Source organism: Saimiri boliviensis, chromosome 19 (genome assembly GCF_048565385.1).
Source record: "Saimiri boliviensis isolate mSaiBol1 chromosome 19, mSaiBol1.pri, whole genome shotgun sequence".
NCBI lineage: Eukaryota > Metazoa > Chordata > Mammalia > Primates > Cebidae > Saimiri > Saimiri boliviensis.
The window spans coordinates 45,945,897-45,961,106 of NC_133467.1; the positions used below are offsets into that span (position 1 = coordinate 45,945,897).

At 38.4% G+C, this 15,210-nt stretch overlaps 1 protein-coding gene, 1 long non-coding RNA gene and 1 other non-coding gene across 4 annotated transcripts in view; all 3 read left to right on the forward strand.

Annotated features, from left to right (window-relative positions):
- The window catches only part of LOC141582279 (uncharacterized), a 267,838-nt gene that overhangs the window by 95,120 nt on the left and 157,508 nt on the right, over positions 1-15,210 (forward strand). The gene's annotated exons all lie outside the window — the stretch shown is intronic.
- The window catches only part of LOC141582299 (uncharacterized), a 91,539-nt gene that overhangs the window by 9,426 nt on the left and 66,903 nt on the right, over positions 1-15,210 (forward strand). The window contains exons 4-7 of the mRNA XM_074390172.1: positions 281-387; positions 2,006-2,143; positions 2,326-2,401; positions 8,791-8,918. Of these exons, the coding sequence (XP_074246273.1) occupies positions 281-387; positions 2,006-2,143; positions 2,326-2,401; positions 8,791-8,918 (449 nt within the window). The remainder of the gene's footprint in view (positions 1-280; positions 388-2,005; positions 2,144-2,325; positions 2,402-8,790; positions 8,919-15,210) is intronic.
- LOC141582356 (U6 spliceosomal RNA) lies at positions 4,103-4,208 on the forward strand. Its single transcript, XR_012515222.1, has one exon. It is a non-coding gene; the product is annotated as a U6 spliceosomal RNA (small nuclear RNA).

The window sequence follows — 15,210 nt, forward strand, 5'->3', positions numbered from 1 at the left end:
ACCACGCCAAACGCTGGCATAGAAGCAAAGATTCCTGGAACCAGTAAGTGTTTAAACTGAGTTTTTGAGATGATCAGAGTTAATGTGTTGAGGCAGAAGAGAGGTGTCTCCAAGGGAAAGAGCAGTGTGTGAGAAAGCACCGAAGAGTAAGAAGGAAGTGACTATAATTTGTTTACTTTCTATGAGTGTAAGTTTATAGGATCTTATATAGTTTCCAGTTCAGTTGAGAAGTACATAATTTTTTGAATCAAATATCATTTTTGCTTTTATTGTTTTACAGTGTGGCCTCACGCCACTTTCACTTGCTGTATATGGACAAAAAGAGAAAATGATGAAATTTTTAATCAAGAAAAAAGCTAATGTAAATGCAATTGATAAATTTGGAAGGTATAGTTACTTTTTTTAATCTCTGTGTTGTAGAATGATAGCAGTCACTCAAGTCATAAACATTTATAAGATTAACTTACTGCAACATAGTGATCAGGATCAACAAATCAGTTAAGTAGAAAAACAATTAGACTGGGCAACATAAAGAACAGTTTTAGTGGGATTCCTCTTACTACACTGACTGATGTTATTATGTGACATTTTTGGTTATATGATTTATGTTAGCTAAATGGATTTCATATTTGTCTCATGAAGTGTGAACTTTAACTTTTAGTTTACTTATGACTTAGTATTGAACTTAACTCTTTCTAGTAGTTTTTAATCTCTATGTCTTATATGCTTTTCCACTAATACACTTTATTAAACATAAATAGGAGTTGATAATCATTTTGTCTTTTGAATAACTCTGTGATGAGTTGCTTTCTTTGAAGAATATTAATGTTAGCTTATGCCTCCAAGACAATTAATTGCTATTCCCACATACTGTAAGTTCATCAGCTTTTGTTTTAATTCCAGTGTATTTTGATGTTTTGATTATTTATTTATTTGTTTGTTTGTTTGTTTGTTTATTTTTGAGACAGAGTCTCGCTCTGTCACCAGGCACCAGGCTGGAGTGCAGTGGTACCATCTCTGCTCACTGCAAACTCCACCTCCCAGGTTCAAGCAATTTTCCTGAATCGGCCTCCTGAGTAGCTGAGATTATAAGCACGCTTCACCATGCCCAGCTAATTGTTGTATTTCTTAGTAGAGACTGGGTTTCACCGTGTTGGTCAGGATGGTCTCAATTTCTTTACCTTGTGATCCGCCTGCCTCGGCCTCCCAGAGTGCTGGGATTACAGGTGTGAGCCACTGTGTCTGGCCTTATTTTTAATTGGTATGGAGAGAGGAAGTAGAGATAGTTTTAAGTGGGTACACTGTTCCTTTAATGAAGGCAAGGTGTAGGTGGGTGATAAGAGAAAAGAGCTAGGCTTCGGATTCACACAAGACTGGGTTTAATTCCTAGCTTTCTTACTTGATAGGTGTGTGACCTTGGCAATGTTATTTACCACCAAATGTGTTGTCATATATGAAAAGGAGGAGAATATCTCCTTCAAAATTGCCTGTGCATAAGTAAGAAAGATGTGTGTGTGCGGCATTTAATTCAGTGCCCAGCACACGCTTATTGGCATCATTAACTGAAACTATTATGACTACTGTTTTCACCATTCTTATTAATATTACTGCTTTCAGCATGCAGATAGCTCTTATGTGACCCCACAGCTGATTTTCTGTTACTGTATATCAGTCTCGGGAAGCGGGAAGGAAATCTTTACTTAAATCTTTTTTCACTTCAGATAAGTGGCCCTAGCATAGTTTCTTGCCTATCAAAGGCCTTTAAATTAGCAGCTTCTACTATTTAACACCCACTGAGATAAGAGGTTTTCTTTTTGTCCCTTCCTTTTAACTTTGGTGGTATTTTACAGAGATTAAAACTTGAGCACCCAAGATGCTTATGTCTTTTAGTGCATGCAAATGTTTAATTCTGCATTGACAGGCAAGATACTAAATGGGTAAAGTATGCCAGATTAGCTTACAACTTTATTACAGTTAGGGAAAAATTACCTCTCTGTCATTTTAGGACTGTGCTTATACTTGCCGTATGTTGTGGATCAGCAAGTATGGTTGGCCTTCTACTTGATCAAGATATTGATGCATTTTGTCAAGATAAATCTGGAAAAACTGCCAGGGATTATGCTGTGTCTAGTCAACATAATATGTAAGTGTTTACATGAAAAGTCTAGTTAACACTAAATTAAGGCTTAAAATAATTACAACAACTGTATCTTATATATCAAGTGAGATGTAGTAGTTTGGTTTGGGTAGTTTTAAAGTGGCAATGAGTTAGTCCCCTGCATCAGCTAGAAATCAAGCAAAAGGTAGACTGGTTAGAAGTACCAGTGTGTGCAGGATTCTTTATCTCAGGACTTGTAAGACCTTTATGTTTACAGATTCCAACATTGTTCATTTCATCCAAGTATAACACCTATGAATGAGATAAAAAATAGTGTCACATCTTTCTTTTTTTTTTTTTTTTTTTTGATTAGTTATTTGGGTCTTGAAATGTCCAGTTTATCAGAAAGTCATTTACTGTCTTCTGAAGACTATCTCTTCCATACTCTTTGAATTTTTCAAGAACCAAAGGGATTTACTAAATCCAAGGAAGACAATCCCTTTTATCAAATCAGAAGGACTAGAAACAAAGGGCACTCCAATCATTCTGTTGTTTCTGTTGATTCTGTTGCATTTTTGCCCCTGAAACTGGTCCTGCTGCCTGGTAATGGTTGATCTTTGACACCAAGATGCCCTTACTGATTCAGATCCCTCAGGTCTTCATGGTGATTCATACAAAGATGTTGAAGTTACAGCGTTTTTTAAATTCACATACCTATGCTTATATGCTCAGCCATTATTCCCAAAGCACCAGCACCATTCTCTGGCAATGTGACTTTATCCACACACAAAATGAGCTAATTGACCATCTCCCCCATATTCAGCCTAGACTTAGCTGAGACCTTCATGGTAAGAGATCCTTTCAGGCCTTTGTTGGTCTTTTCTGTAGCAGATATTCATTGGGCTTGTTCTAAATGGTCAGAGAGGTTGAAATAATGTGGCAGGAAGAGATGAGTGTTTCTTTCTTCTTTGCTACCAGTTCTGTACCCTCATGCACCTTTATATCCTGTATAATACCTGAGGCAGTAGAAAATCCCATATTTACCTTCCCAGAAGCGGCGGACTCCCAGTTGTGATTGGCCCCTTGACTGAGCTGTTTTAAATAATAATGAAAATTGCCCAAGCTACTTGCAACTCTACCTCAATATTTAAAAATATTTTCAAATTCTACCTCACAGGAAGCTATTGAAGAGAATTCTCAGAATCTCAAGTAGGTTAGTTGGACTTAACAGAGCCATACCTTGTCCATGTCTCATCACTGAATGTAGGGAATCAATGAGCCCTGCACACTGGGTGCCAGAACATAGGGATCCATAAGCCCCACACGTTGGGTGCCAGAATGTAGGGCTCCATGAGCCCCACATTGGGCACCAGAATGTAGGGAGCCACCCCTACATCACCTGTGGGTACCCTGAGTTTGGTGGCAACAAAGGAATGAGAAAAAGAAAGATGAAGAGAGATGATGGGACCAGAGGGCCATCACTTATTACTTTGGAGGTGACAGTGAAGGCCCTGAGCTCTGACCATCCACTCTATTTATTGGTTACAATCACTTTGATCTACAGGGTAGGGGTGGAGTAATGGTGGGGAGAGGATGATGGTGGAGTGAACCAGTGAGACAGAACTGAATCAGTGAACGGGAAGTGGTGTGTCATTCTAAGGATTGATAACAGTGGCAGTTTGGGGGTTTCACAAAAGAAGAACATGTGGTTATCTTTAGCTTGTTATCTAAGTACAGCTGATGGAACACAGACCTTACAAGGAGCCCACAAGTCTGGCTACATCATAGTTCTACGAAGAGTTTTTATAGCCTTGAGCACAATGTTTATGGTAACAGAGCCAAGGTCACCCTGCACTGGAGCATGAGGCATGAAGAGGCCTTCCTCCTCAGAGGCCTCCTGCGGCCTTCTGCAGTGTATTATTCCCTGCTTATATGTTACTCATAACCAATTTATGTAGGTACTCTGTAAGTTCTTTCTAATCACGTGTAAAAGTAGAACTTTCTGTTTGCTTCAGCAGTACCCATTCTCAAATTGAAACAATAAAGAGAAAAATAGCATGGCTTCCTGCATAAGGAGGCCACACAGATTTTTGAAGCATTCCATATTTTGCACAGTCAGTGGAAGGTCATTTGACTGTTTGCTGACTAGCTATAATGCAACAGAGTGATTCAAAGCAAAATGGGTGTCACCAAAATATTGAAGTTGTTATTTGTACTGCAAAAATAGTCATGTAAGGTGGTCTATGAGATAACACTGGAACTGAATAATGTGTGTGGTGTTGTGTGCAAAATATGTTGTTAGTATGTATCTTGCAACTTCTTCATGGAACCTAAAAATAAATGAAAGTAGGGTTTTGGTCTCTCATGTCAGCTGGAGATGAACATGGATATAAAGCATCATCCTGACAAACATCTGCTGTTTGAGAGTTTGAGTCTATAGGGAAGGATCATTGGTCCCAGCCAGGTCTTAACATCCATTGGTTTTTCTGTCCTTAGTGTGATTGATAGACTCCATAATAGTGGACAATCATGTCATCTACTTTAAGGAGTTATTTATCAATAAATTTAGTTACAAACTGTGAAATAGTTGAGATGCCCTGAACTATGAGCCACAAAGAGTAGGACAACTAATAAGCAAAATTAGGACTTAATAACATTTCCTGAAAACAGCAACCTTTTCATATTGGAACGTATGCACAAAATACAGATTGGGTTTTATTTGAAATTCCAACATGATTTCAGTCATAAAATTTAGGAACAGATTATTCCATTGCTTTAATATTTCTGTGAGCTTTTAAAAAATGTTATCTTGTTAAATCTTTATAACAATCTAGTGAAATAAGACAGCAAAGTTCTTATTTTGTAGAAGATGACATTGAGCCCAAGAGGAGCAACTTGTCCAAGAACAAATAGCTGTTCATTATGCAGCTAGGACTTAGGCAGAGTTGGTACACATTATGTCAGACTAATGCGAGTTAACTTACTGGGTCATAGTGCCCTTGATTTCTGACTATTTCACTTTACTCTTTTTCTTGTTTATGATAAGTTTGTAGAATGTACACATAGGTGGATGGAATAATATTGTTAAGTTCTGATATTCTGATATTGTTTGAATTACTCTAAGCATTTCACATTTGGTAAGTATTTTTTATCTCAGTATTAAAAGTCTTTTTATTTATTACATTTTTATACACAGAATTTGCCAATTACTTTCGGACTACAAAGAAAAACAGAAGTCAAAAAAGTTTTCTGAAAACAGCAATCCAGGTAAGACTTCTGATAGTGAGTTACTTTAGGCCAGTTGTCACCAGGCTTTTTGGCACCAGGGACCGGTTTTGTGGAAGACAGTTATTCCATGGACTAGGGAAAGGTTGAGGTAGTTTCAGGATTATTGAATCACATTACATTTATTTTGCTACTTTGTACTATTAATACATTGTAATATATAATGAAATAATTAGCAACTTACCGTAATGTAGAATCAGTGGGAGCTCTGAGCTTCTTTTCCTACAAATAGATGGTCTGATCTTGGGACAAAGGGCGACAGTGACAGATCATATGACATTAGATTCTCGTAAGCAGCACATGATCTAGATTCCTCATGTGGGCAGTTCACAACAAGGTTCATGCTTCAGTGAGGATCTAATGTTGTCCCTGATCTAACAGGAGGCAGAGCTCAGGCAGTAAGATGAGCCAGGGGTGTGGCTGTAAATACAAATGACACTTCCTTGGTTTGCCTCCTGCTCACTTCCTCCTGTGTAGTGAGGTTCTTAATAGGCCATGGACTGGTACCAATCTGTGAGGCACTGGTCAGGAAACCTATGCTTGTACCAGCAAGGTCTCACTATTGCTGACTTCCCTCCTCCTAATTTGAAATGAAAAGAGATATATTTACTTTGTTGGAACAAGATGTGTTCTTCTATCTGTGGGTTAATTGTCATGATAACAGTAATTTTGTTAGAACAAGATGCTCGGCTACCATTCATCAAAAGATTGTCATAATAAATATACAAATTGCCCAACTCTAGGCTCAGCAGATGATAATAAAAGTAGAAAATGTTTCACAATAACGAAAATGCTAGTATGCTACCTGGATGTGGACACCTAATACATTGTACAATCCAGATTGTATAAGGACACCTTTAATTTAGCCATCTATTTATCAGAGAGCTTTTGATAACAAGGAGACAAAGATGAAATTGATGTAATTTTGATCTTTAAGGTGCTCATAACACAATTGTCTCTATTTCATTTCTGTGCTTTTTCAACAGAATTGACAAAAAAAAACATTTTTATTTATGTTTTAACTTGTCCGCTTAACAAATAACTATGAAATGTTTTTTAGATACATTTTTTTCTAATGCTACAGAACACAAATAAAAATACAAACAGAGAGGAGCTCATTATTATGATTATCATTTTTTATTATTTTGCTACTTTAATCAGGGCTTGCTGTGTGCTGGATGCCCACTGGAAATTTATAATTATGATTATTTATTATATTGATTATGTGCCAGACATAACTGATGAGGAATGAAAGCTTTTTGAATAAAGGTAGGTAGGATTGAAGGTAAGCATGCAGACTGAGTAGAATGTTTCAAGGTAAAGAAGCAGAAGAATGATGATTGGCAGAAGGAAGATGTAACAAGATTGTGTGTCTGCCGGAAGGAACTTCTAACACGATTCCCTCTGGGAGGAAGAGCAGCAAGTGCAGAAGACAAGATGCTTGAGTGAGCTTTGCAGGGTTTGTGAGCAGTTCACTTTTGCTAGTACCAAAAGTGTGAGATATGAGAGGTTGGGAGTGAGGTGAATACTCAGCTAAGGCAAGTTTATAATAGACTTTTTAATACTATAGAAACGAGTAGGTCTTCAGCCTTGGTCATCATGGTGGAACCCCATCTCTACTAAAAATACAAAAATTAGCCGAGTGTGGTAGCCAGCATGTGTAATCCCAGCTAATTGGGAGACTGAGGCACAAGAATCACTTGAACCTGGGAGCTAGAGGTTGCAGTGAGCTGTTGTGCCACTGCACACCAGCCTAGGCAAAAGGGTAAGACTTTATCTCCATAAATAAAGGAATGAATGAATGAATGAATGAATGAATGAAATGAATAGCTCTTATCTGGTGGGCCATGGGCATTTTACCAGTAGAATGCTTTGGACTGCACATACTAAATGAGCAGTGGCTAAAACAGTAGGAATCAGAGTTGTTTGGGTTGTTCAGTGATATCCCAGGATCCCACTTGTCCCTCTTTCAGCTGTGTTGTTGGCAGTGTTTTATTATGTCTCCTTTCATAGTTGGCTAATCCGCAACAGCTCCAAACATCTTGTTCTCACAACACAACATCGCAAGGGCTGCTTTTCTTCACAGTGTCTTTTAAATGGGTAGAAAACTTAGAAGCATGCAAGGGGCTTCCTGTAACATTTCATTGGATGGGTCAAACCACATGCACATCCCAAAACCAGGCACTGGGAAAGCAGATACATGATTAGCTTAGAATACTCATTTCTCTTTCTGAAGCTGAGGAGGGGAATTGGGATAATAAACATCCCAATAGACTTGTGTTTCTTAGGCAAGAAAGAATAAGGAAAGGCTATTGGTAGGGAGCCAGCAGTGTTTGCTGCAGAGGCTCATTGGAGAAATTTGAGTCAGGGAGTCACAAGATTAAATTTGAGTATTAAGGCATTCTGGTTATGGTGTAAAAGTGGTTAGCAAACTTTTCTTGTAAAGGATGAGGTGGGAAATATTTTAGACTATGTGGTCTCTGTTGTGTCTAGTTAACCCTGCTGTTGTAGTGTGAAAACCACCACGGATAACATGTAAGCAAATAGGCATGACTGAGATCCAAGAAAACTTTATTTACAAAGCCATAAGGCAGACTGGATTTGGCCTGTGGCCTGTAGTTTGCTGACCCCTCATAAAGGATTGATGGAAGGTAACCATGTAAAGAAACCAGGAGACAAAGGAAGCTTTTGCAGTAGTAGTCAGCTATAGTTTCCTTGTCACACATCCTTGAACTAGTGTCAATGTAGTGAGAGGTTTTCACCCATGCATGGTGAAAAAAAAGAAACTTAGGAATCTTAGTTTCTCATTTAAAAATGTTGGCCTTTTTTGTGGTATTATGTCTTTTTCATTTGTTTTGCTTAAGTTTTTTTTATGTAAGAAATAACATTAATAGTTGGCCATTTTTATTTAAATAAAAGCCATTTTCTAAATGTTTATGTCCCAAATGGCAGTGGGACTATAAAGCAGAGACAGAAGAGAGGTATAGTTAATATGATTTAGTGATAATCGAATAAGAAAAGTTTGGGGGATAGAGAGAAAGCTCAGATGATGCACTGGTTTCCAGATTGTACCCTAGCATTTAACCTGGACATGCGGAAGGAATAGGACATTTTCTGGTGAATACAGAAGAGTAAACAGTAGCAGGAATGACTGATTTTTTTCTATGCATATTTAATGGAATATTCATACAGGGTATTTTGAGTAGGTATTTGGATAATCAGCATTTATAACTTGCATCCTACTAGTTTGACTCTTAATAATAAGAATTGTCAAAGATCCAAGAATCTGAAAGTTGGTGATAAATGTCCATGTGTATCATCATCAATGACTGAAAGTCAGCATCCACAGAATTGGGACAGATGAACTTAATAGATAAAGATGAATGTCGGAGTTGTGTTTCTCTTAGGGACTGACACTCTATTACCTGTGGGACTCACAGCTGCCAGGAAAGAAAGAGAGCAAGAAGCCTATTAAAGAAGCCAGCAGATTCAGTCCTGGAGTGCCCTGCTTGGCTTCATGTCTTAGTTCTGACTTGTAACAAATTATTTTCTGTAAAATGTGCTTTGTGTTTTTCCCCTCTTGCAGCATGTGAACAAACAGAATCCCTTTAGTAGGGCATTTTTGTATTCTTTCTTGAAACAAAGCAACATGTAAATAACAAAAGGAAGAAAGTAAGAGAAAGAGTATTTTTTGTATAGGCTAGCATTTAACATAAACTTGGGAGTGAGTACCAGGATTATACTTAGAATTTAGGGACGGGATGGGAAAACTAGTTAGAAATCTATATTTAATATAAACATTTCAGTACATTGGGTAAAACTTTTATGAAAATACATCAAAGGATCTTTGATCCACTAAACCAGGAGCTGGCCAGCTTTTTCTGCAAAGACTCAGTTAGTAAATATTTTTGGCTTTGTGGGCTATATACATTTATTTTTTTGAGACAGGGTCTCACTCTGTCTCCCAGGCTGGAGTGCAATTGCATGATCATGGCTGACTGCAGTCTTGACTTTCTGGGCTCTAGTGATCCTCCCATCTCAGCCTCTCTACTAGCTGGGACCACAGGTGTGCAACATCACAGCCAGCTAATGGACTCCACGGACAATAAAGTGAATAAGCATGGCTGTGCTCCAAAATACTTTACTTAGAAAAACAGGCAGTGGGCTGGATTTGGCCCACAAGTGCTAATTTGCTGATCCTTGTGCTAAAAGGAAGGTGCTGCTAATGCAGTGAATCTGATTGGTAAAAGTGCTCTGCATGTGTGGCATTCTTCTTCCTTTGAAATAAGGATATATTTAAGTAGTCACCTCACCACATTTTTCAACAGTAACTTCATATAATTTTTAACATTTCATTTATAAAATATGATTTTTTCTGCTTTTCTTCTATTTTATTCCTGTTAATAGCATTCAGTATTTTTCTGTGATTATTACTTTGTATATTTGATGAGTATCAACTATCCTAGAATTGGATGATTTTTATCAAGCAAGAAATACTCTCTTTGAAACTTTTAGTATTCCTTGGTCTTTATGTGTAAGCATGAATATGATAACCAGCTTTTGTAATTTAGAAATGTTCAAGGGGTCTTTTAGTTCTATAATTTTAAGAATTTAATACCTCAGTCTAGGATTTTTTAACACTATAAGTGTATAATTTTTATAACCTTTAAAATATATCATTGCTATATAAAATTTGAAAACTACTGTTTCTTGCCTATCACATTTCCATGACTGACTCCCAATTATGATCTCTTTCAAAGAACTATCTACACTCATGAACTCAGATTTTCTTTCCATTCAGTCTTGATCTCATGCCAGTAAGTCTTCAAATTCAACGCTCCTCAAGGTTATTGTTCTCAAGGTTATCACTTAACGTTTCTCTGTAATAAATCTAGGGATTTTTTCTAACACCTCATTTTATGTAATCTGGCAGCAATATTAAACCAAATGGAGGGCATCTCCTCCCTAATAGCATCTTCAATTAGCCCGCTGAAGGACCTCACTCCCTCAGGCCTCCTGCCTTTCTAGTCCTTTTGTCATGGTCTGTTTACTTGCTTCTCAACTTTCTCCTTTTGCACATTGTTGTTTCCTAGGGCTCAGTCCTCAATCTTTTCTCGTTACTTTTTTTTCTTTTTTTGAAATGGAGTCTTGCTCTGTCACCTAGGCTGGAGTTCAGTGGTGCAGTCTTGGCTCATTACAACCTCCGCCTCCTGGGTTCAAGTGATTCTTCTGCCCCAGCCTTCTGAGTAGCTGGGATTACAGGTGCATGCCAGCATGCCAAGCTAATTTTTGTATTTTTAGTAGGGACAGGGTTTCCCCATGTTGGCCAGGCTGGTATCAACCTCCTGAATTCAGGTGATCTGCCTGCCTTGGTCTCACAAAGTGTTGGGATTTCAGCCACTAGCCACCGTGCCCGGCCCCTCGTGACTTTTTCTATTTTTTTTTTTTTATTCTTTATTTTATTTTAGGTGCATATTATATCTGGCATTTCTTCCCATGTTAGCCCTTCCCACCTTCCCCCCTCCACTGTCTCTCCCCTACCCCTCCCAACTGCCCCCAGTGTGTGATGTTCCTCTCCCTGAGTCCATGTGTTCTTGTTGTTCAACACCCACCTATGAGTGAGAACATACGGTGTTTGCCTTTCTGTTCTTGTGTCAGTTTGTTGAGATGTTGTTTTCCAGATTCATCCAAGTCTCTACAAAGGACACGAACTCATCATTTTTTATGAGTGTGTAGTATTCCATGGTGTATATGTACCATATTTTCTTTGTCCAGTCTATCATTGATGGGCATTTGGGTTGGTTCCAGGTCTTTGCTATTGTACACAGGCTGCTATCAACATATGTGTGCATGTGTCTTTATACTAGAACAATTTATAGTTCTTTGGGTATATACCCAATAGTGGGATTGCTTGGTCAAATGGAATTTCTATTCCTAGATCCTTGAGAAATTTCCACACTGTCTTCCACAATGGCTGAATTATTTTACACTCCCACCAACTGTGTAAGAGTATTCCTATTTCTCCACATTGTTTCCAGCATCTGTTGTCTCCGATTTTTTAAAGATCAACATTCTAACTGGCATGAGATGATATCTCAGTGTGGTTTTGATTTGCATTTCTCTAATGACCAGTGATGATGAGCATTTTTTCATGTGTTTGTTGGCCTCAAATATGTCCTCTTTTGAAAAGTGTCTGTTCATATCCTTCTCCCACTTTGAATGGGGTTGTTTTTTTCTTGTATATCTGTTTTAGGTCTTTGTTGATTCTGGATATTAGCCCTTTGTCAGATGGGTAGATTGCAAACATTTTTTCCCATTCTCTTGATTGCTGATTCATGCAATGCTGCTTTCTTCTGCTGTACAGAAGCTCTGGAGTTTAATAAGATCCCATTTGTCTATCCTGGATTTTATTGCCATTGCTTTTGGTGTTTTAGTCATGAAATCCTTGCCTATGCCTATGTCCAGGATGGTTTTGCCTGTTTTCTTCTAGTGTTTTTATCATGTGAGGTTTTATGTTTAAATCTTTGATCCTTCTTGAGTTAGTTTTAGTGTAAGGTGACAAATAGGGGTCCAGTTTCTGCTTTCTGCACATTGCTAGCCAGTTTTCCCAACACCACTTATTAAACATGGAGTCCTTTCCCCGTTGTTGTTTTTGCCAGGTTTGTCAAAGACCGGATGGTTCTAGATGTGTGGTGCTTTAGATGTGTGTTCCGGGGTCTTTGTTCTGTTCCATTGGTTTATGTCTCTGTTTTGGTACCAGTGGCATGCTGTTTTGATTACTGTAGCCTCTATATAGTTTGAAGTCTGGCAGTGTGATGCCTCCAGCTTTGTTCTTTTTTCTCAGGATTGTTTTAGCTATGTGGGGTCTCTTGTGATTCCATATAAAGTTTAAAGTGGTTTTTTCCAGTTAGGTGAAGAAGGTCATTGGAAGCTTGATGGGGATAGCAGTGAATCTATAGATTACTTTGGGCAGTATGACCATTTTGACCTATTGATTCTTCCTAACCGTGAGCATGGAATGTTTCTCCATCTGTTTGTCTCCTCTCTTATTTCGTTTGTTGTTCTCCTTGAAGAGGTCCTTTACATCCTTTATTAGTTATATTCCTAGGTATTTTATTCTCTTTGTAGTAATTGTGAATGGGAGTTCCTTCTTGATTTGGCTCTCTGTTTGCCTGTGATTGGTATATACGAATGCTTGTGATTTCTGCATATTATTTTGTATTCTGAGATTTTGTGGAAGTTGCTTATCAGTTTGAGAAGATTTTGGGCAGAGACGATGGGGACTTTTAGATATACAATCATGTCATCTACAAATAGAGACAGTTTGACTTCTTTCTTTCCTAATTGATTACACTTCATTTCTTTTTCTTGGTTGATTGCTTTGACTAGAACTTCCAATACTATGCTGAATAAGAGTGGTAAGAGAGGGCATCCTTGTCTAGTGCCTGATTTCAAAGGGAATTCTTCCAGCTTTTGCCCGTTCAGTATGATATTGGCTGTAGGTTTGTCATATATAGCTTTTATCATTTTGTGATACGTTCTATCAATACCTAGTTTATTGAGAGTTTTGTTTTGTTTTGTTTTAAACATGAAGAGCTGTTGAATTTTGTCAAAGGCCTTCTCTGCATCTATTGAGAAAATTATGTGGTTTTTGTCTTTGGTTCTGTTTATGTGGTGGTTTACATTTATAGACTTGCATATGTTGAACCAGCCTTGCAGCCCCAGAGTGAAGCCTACTTGATCATGATGGAGAAGCTTTTTGATGTGCTGCTGCAATCCGTTTGACAGTATGTTATTGAAGATTTTAGCATCTGTGTTCATCATGGAGATTGGCCTGACCATTTTTTTTGTTTTGTTTTGAGTCTCTGCCGGGTTTTTGTATCAGGATGATGATGGTCTCATAAAATGATTTAGGAAGGATTCCTTCTTTGTATATTGTTTGGGTTAGTTTCAGAATGAATGGTCCTAGCTCCTCTTTGTATGTCTGGTAGAATTCAGCTGTGAACACCTCTGGGCCTATACTGTTTTTGGTTGGTAGGCTATTAATTGCTGCCTCAACTTCAGCCCTTGTTATTGGTCTGTTCAAGGTTTCAACTTGTTCCTGGTTTAGGCTTGGGAGGTGTAAGTGTCCAGGAATTTATCCTTTTTTTCCAGGTTTACTGGTTTATGTGCATAGAAGTATTTGTAGTAATCTCTGATTGTAGTTTGAATTTCTGTAGAATTAGTGGTGATATCCCCTTTGTCAGTTTTTATTGCATCTATATGATTCTTTTCCCTTTTCTATTTAATTAACTCTGCTAGGAGTCTATTTTGTTGATCCTTTCAAAAAACCAGCTTCTGAGCAGAACGTATATTCTGTGGATTTGGGGTGGATATTTCTGTAGATGTCCATTAGGTCTGCTTGGTTCAGATCTGAGTTCAAGTCCTGGACATCCTTGTTAATTTTCTGTCTCGTTGATATGTCTGATATTAACAATGGAGTGTTAAAGTCTCCCACTATTACTGTGTGGGAGTCTAAGTCTCTTTGTAGGTCATTAAGAACTTGCTTTATGTACCTGGGTGCTACCCGGGTGTTCCTGTATTGTGTGTGTATATGTTTAGGATCATTAGGTCTTCTTGTTGCATTGATCCTTTTACCATTATGTAATGCCCTTCTTTGTGTCTTTTGATCTTTGTTGGTTTAAAGTCCATTTTATCAGAGACTAGGATTGCAGCTCCTGCTTTTTTTTTTTTCCTCTCCATTTACTTGATATGTCTTCCTCCATCCCTTCATTTTTAGCCTACACATGTCCTTGCACATGAGATGGGCTTCCCAAATACAACACACAGATGGGTTTTGATTTTTTTTTTTTTTTTTGAGATGGAGTCTCACTCTTGTTACCCAGGCTGGAGTGCAATGGCGCGATCTCGGCTCACCGCAACCTCCACCTCCTGAGTTCAGGCAATTCTCCTGCCTTAGCCTCCTGAGTAGCTGGGATTACAGGCGCGCGCCACCATGCCCAGCTAATTGTTTGTATTTTTAGTAGAGACGGGGTTTCACCATGTTGACCAGGATGGTCTCGATCTCTTGACCTCGTGATCCACCCACCTTGGCATCCCAAAGTGCTGGGATTGCAGGCTTGAGCCACCACACAGGGCCGCTTTTGACTTTTTATCCAATTTGGCAGTCTGTGTTTTTGATAGGGGCATTTAGTCCATTTACATTTAAGTTTAATACTGTTATGTGTGAATTTGATACTGCCATTTTGATGCTAGCTGCCTGTTTTGTCCTTTAGTTGACAAATTTTCTTCATTGTATCTATGGTCTTTACCATTTGGTACATTTTTGGAGTGGCTGTTACTGATTGTTCCTTTCCTTGATTAGTGCTTCTTACAGGAGCTCTTGTAAGGCAGGCCTGGTGGTGAGAAAATCTCTCAGTAGTTGCTTGTTCATAAAGGATTTTCTTTCTCCTTCGAATGTGAAGCTTAATTTGGCTGGATATCATATTCTAGGTTGACAGTTCTTTTCTCTAAGGATGCTGACTATTGGCCCCCACTCTCTTCTCACTTGTAGAGTTTGTGTGGAGAGATCTGCTGTGAGTCTTGTGGGCTTCCCTTTGTCTCTTGTTGCCCTTAGCATTATTTCCTTCATTTTAACACTGGTGAATCTGATGATTATGTGCCTTGAGGTTGCTCTTCTTTAGGTATATCTTTGTGGTGTTCTCTGTACTTTCTGGACTTCAATGGTGGCCTGCCTCACTAGGTTGGGGAAGTTCTCCTGGATAATATCCTGAAGAGTGTTTTCCAACTTGCATTCATTCTCTCTGTCACATTCACGTATGCTTATC